The sequence below is a fragment of the Lontra canadensis genome, unplaced genomic scaffold (assembly GCF_010015895.1).
Source record: "Lontra canadensis isolate GAN:19392208 unplaced genomic scaffold, GSC_riverotter_1.0 scaffold86, whole genome shotgun sequence".
Lineage (NCBI taxonomy): Eukaryota > Metazoa > Chordata > Mammalia > Carnivora > Mustelidae > Lontra > Lontra canadensis.
In genome coordinates, this window is record NW_022631080.1 from 5,387,779 (window position 1) to 5,411,503 (window position 23,725).

The window sequence follows — 23,725 nt, forward strand, 5'->3', positions numbered from 1 at the left end:
CAACACTTCTCAGATGGCAACATGAATATAAAACTTCTGGAGATTTTGCTAAACTTTTTATGTTTCAGTAGGTTTTAAGTAGGACCTGAAATTCTGTGTTCGTAACAAGCTTCCAGTTGATAAAGTTGCCGCTGATTCTCGTAGCACACTTTGGGTAGCAAAATCTTGGAGTATAGAAGAGCGTAGCCTAGATCAAAGCAATTAGCAAAAAAGCAGAGAAAATCCTTGATATACCTAAGGCTGTGGTGAACTGGTGGGGGCTTGGCAGCATTTCTGTATGAATGACAGGCTGTAGGCAGGGGATCAGATCAGAGAAGGGAGGTTTTTACTTCTCAACACTATTCTGGAGGATTATTGCCATCCTTCTCTCACAGAGAGCCATGTTTGAACAGCAACAATTCATACCAGCTGCTGTTGAAGAAATAATAACAAAAGAGTTCCAAAGTTGTGATGGGTTAAACAGAAATAAGTCACTCTGGTTTTCCTCTCAGGGAGGTAGAGGACTGGAAAGACCTTTCGTTCCCACCCTTAAAATTATAGCAAAAGCATAAACAAAACAACAGCAAAAACCATATAAATAACAAATTGCCAAATGTGTTAAGTTCCCCTAGGAAGATAAGGCTATAGGGCAACAAAGTATCCTGAAGTCCAAGGAGAACAAGGAGCTTTCAGGAAGAAATGGGGTAATAGCAATTGTCTGCTTGTGGTAGAGACAGCTGGACACTGATCATGGTGAGTCAGGGTGGTGGTGAATTGGTAGAAACCAAGTATACACTAGTGAGAGAGCGTGAGATCCCTAGAGGCTACAGCAATAAGGAATGTCTACATCCTTTTACAGGTTTTCACTCCACAGACTTCACTGTTTGCCCACAGAAATGACTGGAGAGTGAGTCTGTATGAGAATGTACCCTTCATAGTATAGATCTAGGGGAGGGGCAAACAATTTGTCTGCCTTTTCTATTACCTATAGAATAAGAATGTTAATATGTGAGGAGAAGGACCACACATAGAGTCATCTTTAGGGCTCTGATGAAAATTCATTGCAGCTTAAAAAAGAAACTGAAAAATAATAATAAAAACAACAACAACACAAACCACCTCTACCCCTGAGAAATGGGCCGGAATAATATATAATAGTCAAGTAGGAAATCCTAAAGCAAACACGAAAAATCTCTTACAATTAGTTTAGAGTTTGTCCTGGTTGTAGAATGGATACAAAATCAGTATTTAAAAGGGGCACCTGGGTGGCTAAGTGGGTTAAAGCCTCTGCCTTCAGCTCAGGTCATGATCTCAGGGTCCTGGGATCGAGTCCCGCATTGGGCTCTCTGCTCAGCAGGGAGCCTGCTTCTCTCTCTCTCTCTCTCTCTCTCTGCCTGCCTCTCTGCCTACTTGTAATCTCTGTGTGTGCGTCAAATAATTAAATAAAATCTTTAAAAAAATCAGTATTTAAAAAATAAATTCTGTTTTATAATGGCAGTAAACAATTGGAATTTGCAATGAAAATATATAATTTATCATAGCAACTTAGAATAAAATGCTTAAGTATGAACCCAACAAAATATGTGCAGGATATACATACTGAACATTATGAAACACTGAGGAAATAAATCAAAGAGAACCAAGTAAATAGAGAAATATACCATGCACATGGAAGTGAAAGATATAAGAGTAAGATATTTTATTGTCAATATTGCCAAATTGATCTATAGATTCAAAATAACCCTAGTGAAAAATCCTACTTTTTTTTTTGTAGATATCTATAAGTTGACTCTACAATACAAAGGGGAATTTGGGGGGGGGTGATGAAACTTCTCTGGAAGGAAGTGTGATAAATACATGAAAATGTACCTCTCAAAGTCCTGGAAGCATACAACACAGAATGAATGTTAGTGCATGTATTTTTTTAATCAGCTAAGACACGGAAGTAATTCAGGATGGAATGTGTGCTGTGACAAATGAATCTAACTGCATTGCCAGTGTTTGACAACGTCACTGAATATAATGGACAGGAAGGGTGCTACCTAAATTATCTTGTAAAAACAATCATGACTGCATACGGTAGACCTAAAGACAAAAGTATTGGTGCATGCACATGTTACTCTAGTTTCTTGCCAGGGTATGGGTTTGCAATTCTGAAATTGCTTTAAATGTATACTTAGGTTGAACAAATAAGTAAATATGTTGTAGGTAATGAGAACCAGTTTTTTCTGTACTGAAGAGCTAAGTTAGAAATAAGGAAAGTGGGTAGGTCATAATGTGTCCTGTGGTGCTGGATTGCAGTTGGTGGAGTTGGAAGTAAATGCATAAGACTTATTGTTATATAGTAATCTATCTATAAGCTTCTAGTTAGGAGGTTTTTCATTAGTGGTTTTCCTGTTGTGGGTGTGATCCTCAACAAGATGATAAACACGTTTAGGGGAATTTCTGTCTCTTTAATGATACAAGATGACATTGGGATGTTTAGAGATCATAGTCTATGACAAATACTGTCTGATTCACTATCAACATGAAAGCCTAGTAAACTGCCTTTTTTAGATTAAAGTTAGAATTGCTTACAGTTCTTATTGGCTACAAAACTGAGACCCTTTGCTTTTATTAAAAGCCAGAGGTGGCACATATACATTAAGAGAAGCACATTTAGGTTATAAACATCCAGCCCGCCAGAAATGTGCATTTTGAACTCATTACTTTGATTGTATCACATCATATATCAGATATAGTTATTTACAGGTTTTTACCAGCAAAAAGTCTTTGAAATATACAGTCCAAAATGTTGTTTGCTATGTATTAGTTGAAAATTTCTAGGGATCTTTGTTTGCTAGGCTGATTTTGCAATATTAGGCTGTAGAGATTCTATAGACTTTTCAATGTTGTAGCATCTCAGATGAATAAATAATAGGTACTATTTTTGTGAAGTATCTAGGATGTCTGTGGTTCCAGAGAAATTAGTCTTCCAGTACCAGATGTAAAGCAATCTTTTTTATTTTTTATTTTTAGAGAGAGCACGCAGGAGAGAGTGTGCCTGTGAGCACATGTGAGCAGGGGGTAGAGGGTAGGAATAGGGGCAGAGGGAGAGAGAGAGAATCTCTCAAGCGGGCTCTACACCCAGCATGGAGCCCAACATGGAGCTCAATCTCACAGCCCTGAGATCATGATCTGAGGCAAAATCAAGAGTTGCATGCCTAACTGACTGAGCCACACAGGTGCCCTAGATGTAAAGCAGTCTGGGTTTGTGAAGTTAATATACATATCATGAACACAACCTGTCATAGTTTCTTGTTTACAGAAAATGAGAGTCATTTGAGGGGATTTATGAAGAACACCAATTTTACCCTTGTTTTCAGATAAGACATCATCTCAGACCTTTAAGAATTTAGGCTCTTTTGGAAAGTTTTGTTGTTTCTTCTTTCTAGTTTTGATTTCTTTTTAAGTTTTTATTTTAATTCCAGTTAACATGCAGTGTTATAGTTTCAGGTGTACAGCACAGCAATTCAGCACTTCCATACATTACCAAGTATGCATCACACATGCTCTCCTTAATCCCCATCACCTACTTACCTTAACCCCTGCCCCACTCCCCCACCAACAACCACCAATTTGTTCTCTGTGATCAAGAATCTGCCTGTTGGTTTGTCTCTCTCTTTTTTTTCCCCTTTGCACATTTTTTCTCAGATTCCATGTATCAGTGAAATTGCAAGTACCCATCCCTCTCTGACTGACCTATTTTGTTCAGCCTCATACTATGCATCTCCATCCACACTGTTGCAAATGACAAAATTTCATTCTTTTTTCATGGCTGAAGAAAATTCCATTGTGTATATATACCACATCTTCTGTATCCATTCATCAATGGATGGACACTTGGGCTGCTTCCATATTTTGCCTATTGCATGTATTGCTGCTATAAATGTGGGGGAACACGTGTCCCTTTGGATTAGTGCTTTTGTATTCGTTGGGTAAACACCCAGTAATGCAAATTCTGGATCTTAGGCTAGTTCTATTTTTAACTTTTTGAGGAAACTCTACTGTTTTCCACAGTGGCTGCACCAGTTTTCATTCCCACCATCAGTGCAAGAGCATTCCTTCTTTTCCACATCATTGGCCAAAACTATTTCTTGTGTTAGTGATTTTAGCCATTCTGACAGGTGTGAGGTGATAGCTTATTGTAGTTTTGATTTGCATTTCCCTGATGGGGAGCAATGATGAACATCTTTTAAATGTGTCTGTTGATCATCCATATGTCTTCTTTGGAGAAATATCTATTCATGACTTCTGCCCATTTTTTCATTTGGATTATTTGCATTTGGGGTGTTGAGTTTTATAAGTTCTTTGTATATTGTGGATACTAACCTTTTATCAGATATGTCATTTGCAAATATCTTCTTCCATGAAGTAGGTTGCTTTTGGTTTTGTTGATAGTTTCCTTTGCTGTGCAGAAGCTTTTTATTTTGATGTAGTTCCAGTAGTTTATTTTGGCTTTTGTTTCCCTTGCCTCAGGAGACATATCTAGAAAGAAATTGCTATGGTCAGTGTCAAAGAGGTTACTGCCTGTGTTCTCTTCTAGGATTTTTGTGGCTTCAGGTCTCACATGTAGGTCTTCAATCCATTTTGAATTTGTTTTTATGTATGGAGTAAGAAAGTCATCTAGTTTCCTCCTTTTGCATGTTGCTAACCAGTTTTCCAATACCATAATTGGATGTTATTTCCTTCTTTGTCCAAGATTAACTGATCAAGTAGTTGTGGGTTTATTTCTGGGTTTTCTGTTCTATTCCATTGATCTGTGTGTCTCTCTGTGCCAGTACCATACTGTGTTGATAATTGCAACTTTGTAATATAACTTGAAGTTCAGAATTGTGATGCCTTCAGGTTTGCTTTTTTTTTTTTTTTCCAAAATTACTTTAGCTATTTGGGTCTTTTGTGGTTTTATTTAGGATTGCTTGTTCTATTCTGGAAAATGCTCTTGGTATTTTGATACGGATTGCATTAAACGTGTAGGTTACTTTGGGTAGTATAGACATTTTAACCACATTTGTTCTTCCAGTCCTTGAGCATGGAATGTCTTTCTATTTCTTTGTGTCATCTTAGATTTCTTTCATCAGTATTTTATAGTTTTCAGAGGAGAAGTCTTTTACCTCTTTGGATTCATTTATTCTTGGGTAGTTTATTTTTGGTGCAATTACAAATCAGACTGATGCCTTAATTTTTCTGTCTGCTACTTCATTATTGGTTTATAGAAATGCAACAGATTTCTTTAGATTGATTATGTATCCTACAAATTTACTGAATTCATTTATCAGTTCTAGCAGGTTTTTTTGGTGGAGTCTTTTGGGTTTTCTATATATAGTATCATGACATCTGCAAATAAGGATAATTTTACTTCTTTCTTACTGATTCCTTTTTATTTCTTTTTGTTGTCTGATTGCTATGGCTAGGACTTCCAGTACTATGTTAACTAGAAGTGGTGAGAGTAGATATCGTTGTCTTATTCCTCACCTTTGGGGAAAAGCTCTCCTTTTTTCCCCATTAAGGATCATGTTAGCTCTAGGTTTTTCATAGATGGCCTTTATTATGTTGGTGTATGTTTCCTCTAAACCTACCTTGTTGAGGGTTTTTATCATGAATGGATGTTGTACTTTGTCAGATGCTTTTTCTGCATCTGTTGAAAGGATCATATGGTTCTTAGCCTTTCACTTATTGATGTGATGTATCACATTAATTTGAGAATACTGAACCACGGGGCACCTGGGTGGTTCAGTGGGTCAAAGCCTCTGCCTTTGGCTTAGGTCATGGTCTCAAGGTCCTGGGATCGAGCCCCGCATCGGGCTCTCTGCTCAGCAGGGAGAGTGCTTCCCCCTCTCTCTGTCTGCCTCTCTGCCTACTTGTGATCCCTCTCTCTGTCAAATAAATAAATAAATAACATCTTTAAGGAAAAAAAAAAGAGAGAGAGAGAATACTGAACCACACCCTTGGAACCCAGGAATGAACCCCACTGGATTGTGATGAATGATTTCTTTAATGTACTGTTGTCTTTGGTTTGCTACTATTTTATTGAGTATGTTTTTTGCATCTGTGTTTATTGGAGATATTGGCCTGTATTTCCCTTTTTCAGTGGTGTCTTTTTCTGGTTTGCTATTAGGGTAATGCTGGCCTCATAGAATAAATCTGGAAGTTTTCCTTCCTTTTCTATTTCTTCGAATAGTTTGGGAAGACTAGATATTAAACTCTTCTTTAAATGTTTGGTGGAATTCACCCGTTGAAGCCCTCTGATCCTGGACTTTAGTTCGTTGGGAATTTTTTGATTAGTGATTCAGTTTCTTTGCGGGTTATCAGTCTGTTCAAATTTTCTGTTTTCCCTGATTCAGTTTTAGTGGTTTCTAGGTTTCTAGGAATTTATCCATTTCTTCTAGATAGCCCAATTTGTTGGCATATAGTTTTCATAATATTCTCTTATGATTGTTTGGAGGTTTAAATTTTGTTTTTATTTCCAAAATAATATGATTCTTCTTTTCCAAGGAAAGTAAAAAAAATTTTTTTGACTATTGCTGAAATTTCATAAGACATCCTTTTTCCTTTTTTTCTTTTTTTTTCCATTTTTCTCATCGTCCGTTTTTCATCAATCCATTTTCCTTTCAAGGACCAGAAAATTACAGATCATTGCTTTGTTCTTTTGTATGTCACTTTGGAAGAAAACCTATCAAGGATCAGTGTCCTTGAAAACCAGGGGAATAAAGCCAGGCGTATGTTCTGTTTTCCTTCACATTTGAACTGGGCACTAAATGTCTCCATATTAAGAATGATTTTAAAAGCATTTTTTTCTATAATGTCTGTCAATTTAAAATACTTTCTGTATTACATAGTGACAATATCAGAATACATTCAGACAGATACCATAAGGTATCTTTTTTAGAAAAGTAAAACTAATGTTATATTTACTCTCTTTTTTGGAACAGGAGTTATTCCCTCTGAGAGATGGATAGTAAATTTTGACAAAGACCTTTTAGATGGCCTTGTTTTTGCAACCCAGTTGGGAGCCTATTGTCCGTTTTTGGTAAGAGTCTTTTTTATAAGGAATGGTCTTTTATTATTTGAAAGAACTTAGTAATTAAAATTCAAAGTATTTTTTATAAAGAGATTCTTTTCAGTGTTTTAATTTACATCACATCTGAATTTGAATGGCCAGCATTCCCTTTTTGTTTATTCTGGTATTCTGATTGTAATAATCTACTACTGACAGACGTTAACACTTAAATGATTCTTTGCTGAACTAAAGAGAACAGTTAAAAAGCAGTAATTTTTATTCCTTTACTAAAAGATTTGATTGTTCTCTTTTCAAGATTGAGTCTCATTTTGAAAAAATGTACACACAACCAAAAACTTCTGAACAGTATCTGCACAATTGCCTGATTATTGTGAATGTACTTCGTGAAATTGGCTTTGACATGGACATACAGGTAGGTGGATATATATCACATACTCCATAAATATGAATTTCTTCTTTTCATATTTTTTCTAGCTTCATTAGGTATGATTGGCAAATAAAAATTGTATATATTTAGTTTGTAAAATGTAACTTTTGTAGGTATATGATGATTATACATATACAATGTGAAATGATTACCAGAATCAAGTTAAATAGCATATCCATTACCTCACATAGTTGCCATTTTATGCGTGTGTGTGTGGCGAGAACATTTAAGATCCAACATCTCCTCATTTCCCCTATCCCTCTCCCATGGCAATTATCATTCTACTCTCAGGTTGCATGGGTTTTACTTTTTTAGATTCCACGTATAATTGAAATCATAAAATACTTGCCTTACTGTGTCTGGTTTATTTTATTTAGCGTAATGTCCTCTGGATTCTTTCATGTTACCATAAGTAACAGAATTCTTTCTTTCTTTTTTTTTTTTAAGATTTTATTTGTTTATCTGACAGACAGAGATCACAAGTGGGGGGGGCGGGAAGGCTCCCTGCTGAGTAGAGAGGCTGATGTGGGGCTTGATCCCAGAACCCCAGGAACATGACCTGGGCCGAAGGCAGAGGCTTTAACCCACTGAGCCACCCAGGTGCCCCCCTTTCTTTTTTATGACTAAATATTCCATTGTGATTATATACCACATTTTCTTTTTTTAAATTTTATTTTATTTAAATTCAGTTAGACAACATATAGTACACCGTTAGTTTTTGATGTAGTGTTCATTGATTTCTTGGTTGTGTATAACACCTAGTACTCATCAGATCACGTCACCTCCTTAATACCCATCCCCCAGTTATCCCATCCCCCCAATCACCTCCTTTCTGCAACCCTCAGTTTGTTTCCTGGAATTAAGAGTCTCTCATGGTTTGTCTCCTTCTCTGATATCTTCTCATTCAGTTTTCCCTCCCTTCCCCTATGGTCCTCTGCTCTATTCCTCATATTCCACATATGAGTAAAATTCTATGATAATTGTCTTTCTCTGACTTATTTCACTTAGCATAATACCCTCCATTTCCATCCATGTCTATGCAAATGGTAGGTATTAATCCCTTCTGATGGCTCAGTAATATTCCATTATACATGTGAACCACATCTTCTTTATCCATTTGTCTATTGAAGGACATCTGAGATCCTTCCACAGTTTGACTATTGTGGACATTGTTGCTGTGAACACTGGGGTGCAGGTGCCCCTTCTTTTCACTGCATCTGTATCTTTGTGGTTAATACCCAGTAATGTAATTGCTAGGTCATAACGTAGCTCTATTTTTAACATCTTGGGGAACCTTCATACTATTTTCCAGAGTGGCTGTACCAGCTCTATTCCCACCAACAGTGTAAGAGGGTTCCCCTTTCTCCACATCCTTGCCAGGATTTGTTGTTCCCTGTCTTGTCAATTTTAGCCATTCTAACTGATTTGAGGTGGTATCTCATTGTGATTTTGATTTGTATTTCCCTGATGGCAAGTGATATGGAGCATTTTTAATGTGTCTGTTGGCCGTTTGTATGTCTTTGGAGAAATGTCTCCACATGTCTTCTATCCATTTCTTGAGTAGATTATTTATTTCTTGGATGTTGAGTTTGAGAAGTTCTTTATAGATCTTGGATACCAGCCCTTTATCTGATAAGTCATTTGCAACTGTCTTCTCCCATTCTGTAGGTTACCTTTTGGTTTTGTTGACTCTTTCCTTTGCTGTGCAAAAGCTTTTTATCTTGATGAAGTCCAAAAAGTTTATTTTTGCTTTTGTTTCCCTTGCTTTTAGAGATGTAGCTTACCTGAAGTTGCTGTGGCTGAGGTCTAAGAGGTTATTAACCTGTGTTCTCCTTTAGAATTCTGATGGATTCCTGTCTCACATTTAGGTCTTTCATCCATTTTCAGTTTATCTTTGTATATGGTCCAGCTTCATTCTTCTGCATGTGGCTATTCAATTTTCCCAGCCCCATTTATTGAAGAGACTATCTTTTTTCCATTGGATATTCTTTCCTGCTTTGTAGAAGATCAGTTGACCATAGAGTTGAGGATTCATTTCTGAACTCTGTATTCTGTTCTATTGATCTAGGGTCAGTTTTTATGCCAGTACCATGCTGTCTTGATGATTGCAGTTTTGTAATACAGCTTGAAGTCAGGCATTTTGATGCCCCCAGCTTGGGCTTTCTTTTTCAACATTGCCCTAGTGATTAGGGGACTTTTCTGGTTCCATACAAATTTTAGGATTGTTTGTTCCAGTTTGGTAAAAAAATGTTGATGGCATTTTGATAGGTATTCCATTGAATGTGTAGATTAATCTGAGCAGCATAGTCATTTTAACAGTCTTTATGCTTCCTATTCCTGAGCATGGAATGTTTTTCCATCTCTTTGCGTTTTCCTCAATTTCTTTCATAAGTGTTCTGTAGTTTCTAGAGTATAGATCTCTTACCTTTTTGGTTAGGTTTATTCTTAGTTATATTTGTTTCTGTGTGTGTGTCTGTTAAAATTTTTTATTAACATATAGTGTATTATTTGTTTCAGGGGTACAGGTCTGTGAAACATCAGTATTACACAATTTACAGCACTCTCCATAGCACATACCTTCCCCGGTGTCCATCACCCAGCCACCCCATTCCTCTTACCCCCTCCCCTCCAGCAGCCCTCAGATTGTTTCCTGAGATTAAAAGTCTCTTAACAGTTTTTCTCTCTCCGGTCCCATCTTGTGTCATTTTTCTCTCCCTTTCCCCTATGACCCCCCTCACTGCCTCTCAAATTCCTCATATCAGAGAGATCATATGATAATTGTCTTTCTCTGATTGACTTATTTCACTTAGCATAATACCCTCTGGTTCCATCCATGTTGTTGCCAGTGACAAGATTTTGTTGTTGGGTTTTTTTTTTTTTTTGATGGCTACATACTATCCCTGAGTGTGTGTGTGTGTGTGTGTGTGTGTGTGTGTATGTGTGTGTGTGTATGTGTGTGTGTGTGTGTATACCACATTTTCTTTATCCATTCATCTGTCAGAGGACATGTAGACTCTTTCCATAGTTTGGCTATTGTGGACATTGCTGCTATAAATATTCAGGTGCACATGCCCCTTCAGATCATTACATTTGTATCTTTAGGGTAAATACCCAGTAGTGCAATTGCTGGTTTGTAGGGTAGCTCTATTTCCATCTTTTTGAGGAACCTCCTTGCTGTTTTCCAGAGTGTCTGCATCAGCTTGCATTCCCACCAGCAGTGTAGGAGGGTTCCCCTTTCTCCACATCCTTGCTAACATCTGTCATTTCCAGACCAGCTAATTTTATCTGTTCTGAATGGTGTGAGATGGTATCTCCTTGTGGTTTTGATTTGTATTTCCCTGATGGCGAGTGATGCTGAGCACTTTATCATGTGTCTGTTGGCCATTTGGATGTCTTCTTTGCAGAAATGTCTGTTTATGTCTTCTGCCCATTTCTTGATTGGATTATTTGTTTTTTGGGTGTAGAGTTTGATATGTTTCTTTATAGATTTTAGATACTAGCCCTTTATCTGATATGTCATTTGCAAGTATCTTCTCCCATTCTGTTGTTTGTCTTTGGTTTTGTTGACTGTTTCCTTTGCCCTGCAAAACCTTTTTATTTGGATGAGGTCCCAATAGTTTATTTTTGCCCTTGCTTCCCTTGCCTTTGGCGATGTTTCTAGGAAGAATTTGCTGTGGCTGAGGTGGAAGAGGTTGCTGCCTGTGTTCTCCTCAAGGATTTTGATGGATTCCTGTCTCACCTTGAGGTCTTTCATCCATTTTGAGTCTGTTTTTATGTGCAGTATAAGGAAATGATCCAGTTTCATTCTTCTGCATGTGGCTGTCCAATTTTCCAGACACCATTTGTTGAAGAGACAGTCTTTTTCCCATTGAACATTCTTTCCTGCTTTGTTGAAGGTGATTTGACCATAGAGTTGAGGGTTCATTTCTGGGCTCTCTTTGCCACTGATTTATGTGGAACATAGATAGGAATTTACTAAATTCCTTTTTTGTGCCAGTACCATACTGTCTTGATGATGAAAGCTTTGTAATAGAGCTTGAAGTCTGGAATTCTGATGCTGCTGACTTTGGTTTTCTTTTTCAACATTCCCCTGGTGATTCAGGGTCTTTTCTGTTTCCATATTAATTTTAGGATTATTTGTTCCATTTCTTTGAAAAAAGTTGATGATGTTTTGATAGGGATTGCATTAAATATGTAGATTGTTGTAGTAGCATAGATATTTTCACAATATTTGTTCTTCTAATCCAATGAGCATGTTTTCCTCAATTTCTTTCATGAGTACTTTATAGTTTTCTGAGTAAAGATTCTTTGCCTCTTTACTCAGAATCTTGAATAGATTTCTTCCTAGAAATCTTATGGTTTTGGGTGCAATTATAAATGGGATTGACTGCTTAATTTCTCTTTCTTCTGTCTTGCTGTTGGTGTATAGAAATGCAACTGATTTCTGTGCTTTGATTTTATATCCTGACAGTTAACTGAATTTCTGTATGAGTTCTAGCAGTTTTGGAGTAGAGTCTTTCGGTTTCCCACATAAAGTATCATATCATCTGCAAGGAGTGAGAGTTTGACTTCTTCTTTGTCGATTCAGATGCCTTTTATTTCTTTTTGTCGTCTGATTGCCGAGGCTAGGACTTCTAGTACTATGTTGAATAGCAGTGGTAATAGTGGACAGCCCTGCTGTGTTCCTGACCTTAGAAGAAAAACTCAACAGTTTTTCCCCAGTGAGAATGATATTTGCTGTGGGTTTTTCATAGATGTTATTTTTTGATATTGAGGTATGTACCCTCTATCCCTACACTTTGAAGAATTTTGATCAAGAAAGGATGCTGTACTTTGTCAAATGGTTTTTCAGCAGGTATTGAGAGTATCATATGGTTTTTGTTCTTTCTTTTATTAATGTATTGTATCACACTGATTGATTTACAGATGTTGAACCAACCTTTCAGCCCAGGAATAAATCCCACTTGGTTGTGATGAATAATCCTTTTAATGTACTGTTGTATCTTACTGGCTAGTATTTTGGTGAGAATTTTTGCATCCATGTTCATTAAAGATATTGCTTTGTAATTCTCTTGTTTGATGAGTTCTTTGGTTTTAGGATCAAGGTAATGCTGGCCTCATAAAATGAGTTTGGAAGTTTTCCTTCCATTTCTATGTTTTGGAACACTTTCAGGAGAATAGGTATTAATACCTCGTCTGGTGTTTGGTAGAACTTCCCTGGAAGCCATCTGGCCCTCAGCTCTTGTTTGTTGGGAGATTTTTGATGACTGCTTCAATTTCCTTACGGGTTATGGGTCTGTTCAGGTTTTCTATTCCTTCCTGGTTCAGTTTTGGTAGTTTATATGTCTCTAGAAACATATCCATTTCTTCCAGATTTTCAAATTTGCTGATGTATACTTGCTCATAATATGTTCTTTTTTTAAATATTTTATTTATTTATTTGACAGAGAGAGGGAGATCATAAGTAGACAGAGACATAGGCGGGGGGTGAGCAGATACAGGCTCCCTGCTGAGCAGAGAGCCCAACTTGGGACTCGATCCCAAGACCCTGAGATCATGACCCAAGCTGAAGGAAGAGGCCCAACCCACTGAGCCACCCAGGCATCCCATAATCTGTTCTTCTAATTGTTTTTCTTTGGTGTTGGTTGTGATCTCTCCTCTTTCATTCATGATTTTATTAATTTGGTTCCTTTCTCTTTTCTTTTTGATAAGTCTAGCCAGGGGTTTATCAATCTTACTAATTCTTTCAAGGAACCAGCTCCTAGTTTCATTGATCTGTTCTACTGTTCTTTTGGTTTCTATTTCATTGATTTCTGCTCTGATCTTTATGATCTCTCTTCTCCTGGTGGGTTTAGGCTTTCTTTGCTGTTCTTTCTCCAGCTCCTTTAGGTGTAGGGTTAGGTTGTGTATTTGACACCTTTCTTGTTTCTTGAGAAAGGCTTCTCTGGCTATGTATTTTCCTCTCAGGACCGCCTTTGCTGCATCCTAGTGATTTTGAACAGTTGTGTTTTCATTTTTATTTGTTTCCATCAGTTTTTTCAATTCTTTAACTTCCTGGTTGATCCATTTATTCTTTGGTAGGATGCTCATTAGCCTACATGTATTTGAGTTCTTTCCAACTTTCCTCTTATGGTTGAGTTTCAGTGTCAAAGGATTGTGGTCTGAAAATATGCAGGGAATGATCCCTGTCTTTTCATACCAGTTGAGCCCTGATTTGTGACCCAGGATGTGATCTATCCTAGAGAATATTCCATGTGCTCTAGAGAAGAATGTGTATTCTGTTGCTTTGTGTTGAAATGTTCTGAATATATCTGTGATGTCTATCTGGTCCAGTGTGTCATTTATAGCCTCTCTTCCCTTGTTGATCTTTTACTTAGCTGATCTATTTCAGTGAGGGGGGTGTGTGTTAAAGTCCCCTCCTATTATTCTATTATTGTCAATGTGTTTCTTTGATTTTGGTATGTATTGGTTTATATAATTGGCTGCTCCCATGTTAGAGTCATATATATTTAAAATTGTTAGATCTTCTTGTTGGACAGACCATTTGAGTATGATCTAGTATCCTTCCTTATTTCTTATTATAGTCTTTGGCTTAAAATCTAAATTATCTGATATAAGTATTACCACCCCAGCTTTCTTTGGATGTCCATTAGCATGGTAAATTGTTTTCCACCCCTTCACTTTCAACCTGAAGTCTAAAATAAGTCTGTTGCAGACAGAATATTGATGGTTCCTGTTTTTTTAATCCATTCTGATACCCTGTGTTTTTTGATTGGGACATTTAGCCTGTTTACATTTGGGGTAACTATCAAAAGATATGAATTTAGTGCCATTGCCTTGCCTGTAAGGTGACTGTTACTGTACATGGTCTCTATTTCTTTCTAGTCTGTTACTTTTAGGCTCTCTCCTTGCTTGCAGGACCCCTTTCAGTATTTCCTATAGGGCTGGTTTGGTGTTTGCAAATTCTTTTAGTTTTTCTTTGTCCTGGAAGCTTTTTATCTCCTTTTTCTTCAGTGACAGCTTAGGTGGATATAGTATCCTTGGATGCATATTTTTCTCCTTTAGTGCTCTTAATATATCATGCCAATCCTTTCTGCCCTGCCAGGTCTCTGTGGATAGGTCTGCTTCTAATTGAATATTTCTACCATTGTAGGTTGTAGATACCTTGTCCCAGGCTGCTTTCAGGATTTTGTCTTTGTTTTTGAGACTTGTAAGTTTTATTATTAGATGACGGGGTGTTGACCTATTTTATTTATTTTGAGGGGCATTCTCTGTGCCTCCTAGATATTGATGGTTGTTTTCATCTGCAAATTAGGGAAGTTCTCTGCTGTAATATGCTCCAGTATACCTTATGGCCCCCCTCTCTTTCTTCTTCCTCAGGGATCCCAATTATTCTAATATTGTTTCATCTTATGGTATCACTTATCTCTCAGATTCTTCTCTTCTGGTCCAGTAGTTGTTTATCTCTCTTTTTCTTGGCTTCTCTGTCTTCTATCATTTCATCTTCTATATCACTAATTCTCTCTTCTTCCTTATTTTTCCTAGCAGTAAGAGCCTCCATTTTTTATTGTACCTCATTAATAGCTTTTTAAAATTTCTACTTGATGAGATTATAGTTCTTTTGTTTCTCCAGAAAGGGATTTTATTTCTCCAGAAAGGGATTCTCTAGTATCTTCTATGCTTTTTTCAAACCCATGTAGCATGTTTATACCTGTCATTGTAACTCTATTTCTGGCTTTTTACTAATGTCCATATTGATTAGGTCGCTAGCTGTTGGCTCTGCCTCTTGTTCTTTTTTTTTTCAGGTGAGGTTTTCTGTCTTCTCATTTTATCCAGAGAAAGAATTGATGAATGAGAGAGCAAAATGCTAAATAGGTAGCAATGACCCCAGAAAAATATATACTAACCAAATCAGGAGAGACCTGAACCTGGGGGAGAAGAAAGGAGTGGGGGGGAAATATATATATATATATATATATATATATATATATATATATGTGTGTGTGTGTGTGTGTGTGTGTGTGTGTGTGTATAATTCGACTGGTGAATAGAACAGAGCCACACACTAGATTTTGGGTGTCTTTTTGTCTTTTAGAAAACTGCCTCCCAAAATTTTAAAGAAAGAATAACTTATATATATACACAAATATAAGGGTAAACGTGATGAGGAATGGACTATGACTTTAAAGATGAAAATTAATAAAGATTTTTAAAAAAGGAATTGATAAGCAGTTGGTTGAAAGATGAAAAATAGAAAAAAAAAAGGAGAGATTGTGATCAGGCTGGAGACTAGGACAAATCCATATGCTAGATTTACAGTATATTTTGGTCTGTTAGAAGAAACTGTATCCCAATATTTTCAAGGAAGAAAAACTTATATGTATACAAAAAATAAGATTACATACAGTGAAAGGATGGAATATGACTCTAACAATGAAAATTATAAAGGATTCTTAAAAAGATTTTGATATGATAAAATAGTTAAAATTGGTTAAAATAGGAAAGATGAAGAATTCCAAAAAAATAGCAAAACAAAAAATAGAATTAAAAAAAATTATCTTTCAGTGACTAAAGAATCATGGGACAAGAGCCATGAATTCTGTGTGGTATATTTTCCTAGCTCTGGAGTTTTGTAGTTCTCAGTGTTTGGTGAAGTTGATCTTGGCTGAATGTTTTTGCTGACCGTCTGGGGTGGGGGGTGCCTGTTGCAGTGATTCTCAAATGTCTTTGCCGGAGATGGAATTGCTCCACCCTTGGCAGGGGCCAGGCTAAGTAATCTCTTCAGTTTTGTTCTCGGTAGCTTTTTTTCCCTGAACACTTTTCATATAGCTTTGGAAGATGGAAATGAAGATATCAGCCTCCCAATCTCCAGCCCTGGAGGAGCTGAGAGTTCGGGGCCCCACTTCTCAGTGTGCCCTCAGAGAAAAGCAGTCTATCACTTCTCTCTCCCTGGTCTCTGGCCACACTCTGTGCTCACCCTGGCTGTGAGCAAGCATTTCTATCTCTGGCACACAGCCCCATTTGGAGTCTCCAAACCCAGCAGATTCCTGCTGTATGCTCCCATGTTGCTCCTCCTGGTGGAGGAAAGGGGAGGGTCTCCCTAGATCTGCCACTTGTCGGGTCCCTGCTCAAGGAGCAGTGGTGTGACTGTGCCAGGGATCACAGTTTATGGCAACCTGGAGCTAAAAGCCCACTCCTTCGTTCTGTCTTTGCAGCCGGCTTCCCCACTCTGACACTTGGTAGCTCTGTCACACTCAGGTACCCAAAGGCTTTCTGTGACCCCGAGGGACCCGATTCCATACTGTACTGTTGACGGCTCCATCCCCCACTTATCCTCTGGAGCTTCTTCCCTCAGTGGAATAGACTTCTAAAAGTTCCAGTTTTGTGCTCCCCTCCTCTACTGCTTGCGAGGAGCTGCGCCCCCACACCCCCAGCATTCTCTCTTCCTGTGTATCACCTCAGATTCACTTCTTTGTGTGTCCTACCTTCCAGAATGTGGTTGCTTTTCTGTTCATAGAATTGTTGCTATTCTTTTCTTCAATCTCCTGTTGAATTTGTAGATGTTCAGAATGGTTTGATAACTCTCAAGCTGAATTCCTGGAATCCAGTGAAATTTAGGTCCCCTACTCCTCTGCCATTTTGCTCCTTCTCTATCTTGTGGTTTTTGGTGTAGTTATAATTGGGATTGATTCTTTAATTTCTCTTTCTTTAGTCACATCGTTGGTGTATAGAAAAGCAACTGATTTCTGTGGATGGTTTTGTATCCTGTATATATCCGTTGGTTATACACCCAGAAGTAGGGACACTGGAGTATATGGTAGTTCTAGCTTTAATTTTTTAATTATTTTTTTTTTAAGATTTATTTATTTATTTATTTGACAGACAGAAATCACAAGTAGGCAAAGAGGCAGGCAGAGAGAGAGGAGGAAGCAGGCTCCCTGCTGAGCAGAGAGCCCAAAGTGGGGCTCAATCCTAGGACCCTGGAATCATGACCTGAGCCGAAGGCAGAGGCTTTTTTTTTTTTTTAAAGATTTTATTTATTTATTTGACAGACAGAAATCACAAGTAGGCAGAGAGGCAGGCAGAGAGAGAGAAGGGGAAGCAGGCTTCCTGCCGAGCAGAGAGCCCGATGCAGGACTTGATCCCAGGACCCTGAGATCATGACCTGAGCCGAAGGCAGAGGCTTAACCCACTGAGCCACCCAGGCGTCCCGAAGGCAGAGGCTTTAACCCACTGAGCCACCCAGGCACCCTGTCTAGTTTTAATTTTTTAGAGGACACCCCCCATACTGGTTTCCTTAATGGCTATAACAATGTACATTTCCACCAGTAGCATACAAAAGTTCCCCTTTCTCTACATCCTTGCCAAAACTTTAGTTCTCCTCTTTTTACTAATAGTCATTTTACCAGGTCTGAGGTAATATCTCATTATGGTTTTGATTTACATTTCCCACATGGTCAGTGATGTTGAAAGCTTTTCATGTACCTGTTGGCCATTTGTATGTCTTCTTTGTACAAATGTTAGCTGCCTCCTTTTAATATCGTTTTGCTCATACATTTTTTTTTTTTTTTTAAAGATTTTATTTATTTATTTGACAGACAGAGATCACAAGCAGGCAGAGAGAGGAGAGGAAGCAGGCTCCCTGCTGAGCAGAGAGCCCGATGCGGGGCTCGATCCCAGGACCCTGAGATCATGACCTGAGCCGAAGGCAGCGGCTTAACCCACTGAGCCACCCAGGCGCCCCTGCTCATACATTTTAAATCCAAATTGAGGCAGTCTTTTTGTAGGGTATTGCTAAAATGTTGAATTTGAAATATGACTTCATAGAAATCTACTGGATATTTCTAAATATATATAATTATGTATATGCAACTGTGCACAATAGGAAAGTAGTTCTAGTGAATTGTCCAGTTTTCTTATACCCTAAAAATGAATCTTTAGTGATTTAGTAGCATTACCCAAGCTCTAAGAGTGAATTAAAGGAGCAGAGTTGTTTGAATATGGATGTATTATCATTTTTAAATTTAGTAGCTAAAAAGATAATTTTTCATTTTTTTAAAAATAAATATTCATGTAGAGATCAGAATGGCAATATACATTATTATATTTGGATCTCCACATTATAATTCCATCTGGCCTTTCACATCAAGTCCTCAGTAGCAATAATTAGATTATATGCTTAGTATATTTTGAGCCCTTTGTTAGAGTAATGAAATTGTATAATGAATGATTTCTTGGGGTTCCTGGATGGTACAGTTGGTTTAGCATCCCACTTGGTTTTGGTTCTGGTCGTGATTCCTGTCATAAGATTGAGCCATGCATGGGGCTCTGTGCTCTTCATGGAGTCTGCTTAAGTTTCTCCCTCTTCTTGTGTCCCTCCCTGCTCCCATCCCACTCTTCGTTGTGTGCTCTCTCTCTCTCAAATAAGTCTTTAAAAAATGATTTCTTCCTTTGAAGCATATACACAATCATTGAATTATCAAGATATATCCATGTTCAATGATAAATAACATTCTACTCATGTAATTGTCAGCTTATGCAAAGAACAAAGTATAGGATTCAGATTAGGGAAGAGATGGATGTGATGTAGATTGATCCATCAAACACTGTAGAGAAGGCAGGACTTATTTGGAGTCTTGAAGTATGGATTGGATTTGGATTGGTAATTTTGAGTGAGGAAGGTGTTCACTCAGAGGGAATGATATAAACAATGCCAAATGGTATACATGATATACAGTAAAGAAGTTCTGTGAATAAGTTGCCTTAGTTGAATTTGGGGATTAGAAAAATCAATATAGGTATATATAGGGGTATTGCATATCAGCATAAAACGTCAGCAGTTTGCCATGTGGGTATTAAGGGACTAAAGGTATTTGTTCATACATCTATAGTGGGAATAGATTCATAGGAATGGGACTGGAGACAGAGAGCATAGACCAACCAAAATATAATTTCAGTTGGTCAAGGAATAAAGTATTTAATCATGTCATTTGACTGGAAACTTCAAATAATAAGTTGATTCAGGAGATGTTTAAAGTTTGCTAGACCTTGTGAACAGTCACAAAAGAAGGACACAGGAGAAAGACCATTTCAACTTACTCTGAGTGTTCTGTTCCACGACACAAAAGACATTGACGATGCCACTGCCCACACATGGCTTGGTATAAAGTTGTTCCTCACACCTGCTGGAAAAATGACATTTCATAATGGCTTGCTTTTTCCTTGTATGAAAGTCACTTGCATGTTAAAGTCACTTTGTTTCAGGTCTGACATTTACATTCTTTTATATTGGTATAGTTGTTAAGAGAAACTATATTCTAGGATTTGGGCAAGAGATTTCTTTTATAAGAGAGTTTTAAAGATAAACTTCAATGAAAGATTTGTTTTGGAAGAATGAAAATACTAAAATTCTCATCAATTCAACAAATTGAATATCCTCCACAAAAGATAGATAGATAGATAGATGGATAGACCCTGTAAGGGGTATAGGTATGATTAAAGCACAGTTGTGCCTTCAAGGATGTTATTAATAGTGACAAGTATAAGAAAAAGAGCTGATGCAAAGCTGATAGTGAATGTCCTAGTATACATCGAAGCAGTGTGCTATGGGAATCAAAAGGGACAGAAATCATTCTGGTAAGGGAACCAGGAAGATTTACATGGGACATTTGGTGTTGAAGGTGGCCCCTGAGAATTTGGTCAGGGTTCATAAGAAACTTAAAATATTTTTGTTTAGAAAATATAAATCATCATACATTGTTATTCTTGCCTTTGCTTTTTTATTTCCTCAGATATGTTCACTCAAAATTTTTATTTTGTTGTGTAGCCAAAAAATATTTTAAAATGTGAGTATCTAATACCTAAAAATGTAGACAAAGTATCTAAGATCTGATGAATGGAGAAATTGACAGTTAACTGATAATTACCAAGCTTTTACTAATCAGTTCCAATTCCTTACCATTTTTTTAATCAATCTGGATTTACCAACCACATTAAATGGCAAAATTCAAAAATATTAAATTAACTTAGCTATAGTGAATTAATGCTGATGCTTATCGCTGGTTCACATTTAAAACCAAGGAAATTCACCTCTAGACTTATTTATTAATGTTTAAGTTTCTTATTTATTATGTTCTTCTTTGCAACTGTGGAATTAGCTAGATAAGTTTCTGTGCCTATGTTATGTCCTGTTGTGGAATCTTGCCACATGGAATATAACAGTTGTTTACATATTCTCCCTTTTGGGACATACTTTAAAGCAAAAACATGGGAATTATTTGGACTCAGTATAGCATGTATTTTTATTCCTTCATGTAAAGAAATGTATATAAAAATAATAGGACATTTGTAGAGGTTGTACTACACCCAGTTCACTGAGTAGTGATGGAAGCTAAGGGTCAATAGATAATCTGACTTTTCTCTTAAAACTTTTTTTGGGGGGCCCCTGCATGGCTCAGTCTGTTCAGCATCTGACTCACATCCTGATTTCAGGGTTGTTGGATCCAGCCCTGAGTTGGGCTCAAGCATTTGGCATGGAGCCTGCTTGAGATTCTCTTTCTCCCCCTGCTCTTCCTTTCTCTCTCTCCCTCTAAAATTAAAAAAGATTGTTTTTATCAATTTTAGTGCTTTTAGTATTAAATAACAGAATTCACAAGTGAAAGTGCTTTCAAAATAAACAAATTCGATATTTTACTTTAGATGAAGTTAGGCATTAGAGGATTATAAGCAAAGTCAGTCAGTTGCTTAATAAAGTTATTAAAGATTCATTTTTGCTCAACCCTTCTCAGCCTGCTGGCTTTGTATTAGGCATGTGCACTACGAACCACAATGTTTCTACTGAAATTCTCATGTAACATCCTTATATAGTTACTCTTGAGGCTGGTTGAGTAGCACCTCATCTTGCACTTTTCTTTTTCCATAAGGTAAATCTTTTCCAGTGGTTCACAGTATATTTCCCATTACATGTCATTGACCATAATTACATTCCATCCTTACAGCCAAACCCGTGTTTGATAAAAGTAATGAAACAGTCACAAAAATTGGGATTGTTAGGTGAGAAGAAAGGAGAAAGTTGCCTTGGGGAATGTAATCAGCAATGTTCTCTGGAATTATAGTATGTCGGTCGGTACTGCTAGTTATGTTTGATGTCCAGTATGAAAGCTGGTGATATCTTGAAGTCATTGCAAATTAAATCCTTCATGAAAGTCGATATTATTTCCCCTTTTCTTGTTATTGATGAAAAAACTGAGGCCTTGGAGATCCAATTGATTTAGTTAAGATCATGGCACTGTGTAATAGCAGGACGTGAATTTGGTTTACCAGATTTCTACTCCAGCATTTTTCTCTATTGTGACCTTTCTTTGTTTATTTTTTTTTCTTTCATTAGACTAGTTGAAAAATACTATCTTTGTGGGGAAAAATGGACCAATGTAGTTGAAGTTCTTCTAGGATAGACCTATATAGAGAAAGTAATGATTATATCTTTGAAAGATATTTCACATGAAAGTCTTGTTTTAAACAAACTTAATTTAAAACAATAATAGCAAAAATAAACAATCCTATATTAACTTTTGGATTTTTAAACCAAGAATTGGAGAAAGTGTAATTTTTAGGTGATTTTCATTGAAATTTATGGTAAGGAAAGGTAAGGGTGCTCTTTTCTCTCTCTCTCTCTTTTTTTTTTAGTCTAATACATTAATCAAAGGTATTTTTCCCATTAAGATAAACACTTTTTTTAAAATTTCAAATTATTTATTTTCATCCTATTATATGTTTTTCAAAGATGAGTATTGGGACAATTCTATGTTGTTACTTATACATTTTATGCTGTAGTCACTAAAAAAGTGTTCAGAAGTCTTTCATTGAACTTAGACTTGAGCCTAGGATGTCTTGCCACTAGTCTGTCCCTTCCTCCAAAAAACATATTTCCCATCACCTTAGACAACCTCCTTAAAAAAAAATAAGATTTATTTATTTGAGAGAGAGTGTGTGCACACACGTGTGAGGAAGTTGGGGAGAGGCAGAGGGAGAGGGAGAAAAAGAATCTCCAGCAGACTCCCCGCTGAGTGCAGAGCCCAACTTGGGGCTCGATCTCACAACCCTGAGATCATGACCTAAGCCAAAATCAGAAGACGGACACCTCACAGCCACCTAGGTGGCCCACAGTCCTCATTGAATCACAGTCATACTCAGGCCCATCCCAAAGGGCCCAGTAGTACCACATTCTTTACTTTGTGAGAATTAAGCTCTGTATTTATCTTTTTAGTTTGTTCTTAAATTTTCCTTCATGCGTTGACTGACATTGTCTTTCACATAGCAATGTATGACCACAGAATACTGATGAGAAACTTTGGAGTCTTGGCGTATTTCTCAGTTTTCCACAAATCGAACTCACTAGCAGCTTTCTACCCTGCCAAGTCAGACCAGCTCCCTTATTTTTTACTAAAAATCTCCTTCCCAGATACCTTTATTGGTTACTCTTACTGCTTATTGACAAAACAAGAAAAAACAAACTCTTTTCTTCTTCCAAAGAAGAAAAAGACTCTATTTGGGAATGTGAACCAGCAGGTGATCAAAGGAGCTGTTTTTATTTGCTGGTAACCGCTGCTGAACTTCAGAGTGAAATGTGTTAGTTCCACGTAATGCATTAGGTCTTCTTGGCTGCCACACTCTTTGCACTTCCAAGCCAGGCCTGGATCAGTTTCGGTTACTAACTTGAATGTGAGCCTTTAAGTCATAGGTAGATCTTCATTTTATGCAAGTGTAGAGGACTCCCTGTATGTTGACAACGACAGAGTTGCTTGTCTGTCAGTGGTGTTTTATATCTTTGAATCCTTGCTGTAGACCATTCTCAATACTTCTTTGCTAAGATTAATTCTCCCCTATTACCTTCACAGTTTTCTAGGATATCACAGGTAGTACACGATCTGATATAAAGAATCCTTCCTCCTACCCCTGACTCTACTTTTTGTCTTCAGTGTACTTTCAGGCTATGTTGATTGTCCCTGCTATTATTCCTTTGCAGTTCTGTCTTTTATCTCAGATCTTTTCCACCAACCATCACTAATTCATCTTGGTTATCAGTATGACTACATTTTCTGATTATTATACTTTGTTCTGGGAAAGGTACTCCCTAACCATCCCCCTGCCTGATCTGCCTGATCTGCTTTTATGTTATTCCTTGCTCAGAAATTAAGGTCCTTAGGGCGCCTGGGTGGCTCAGTGGGTTAAGCCTCTGCCTTCTGCTCACGTCATGATCT

The 23,725-nt window shown here is 37.3% G+C and overlaps 1 protein-coding gene across 1 annotated transcript in view; it reads left to right on the forward strand.

Annotated features, from left to right (window-relative positions):
• CFAP47 (cilia and flagella associated protein 47) overlaps positions 1–23,725 on the forward strand; it is a 509,602-nt gene that overhangs the window by 211,707 nt on the left and 274,170 nt on the right. The window contains exons 34-35 of the mRNA XM_032883134.1: positions 6,951–7,048; positions 7,335–7,451. Of these exons, the coding sequence (XP_032739025.1) occupies positions 6,951–7,048; positions 7,335–7,451 (215 nt within the window). The remainder of the gene's footprint in view (positions 1–6,950; positions 7,049–7,334; positions 7,452–23,725) is intronic.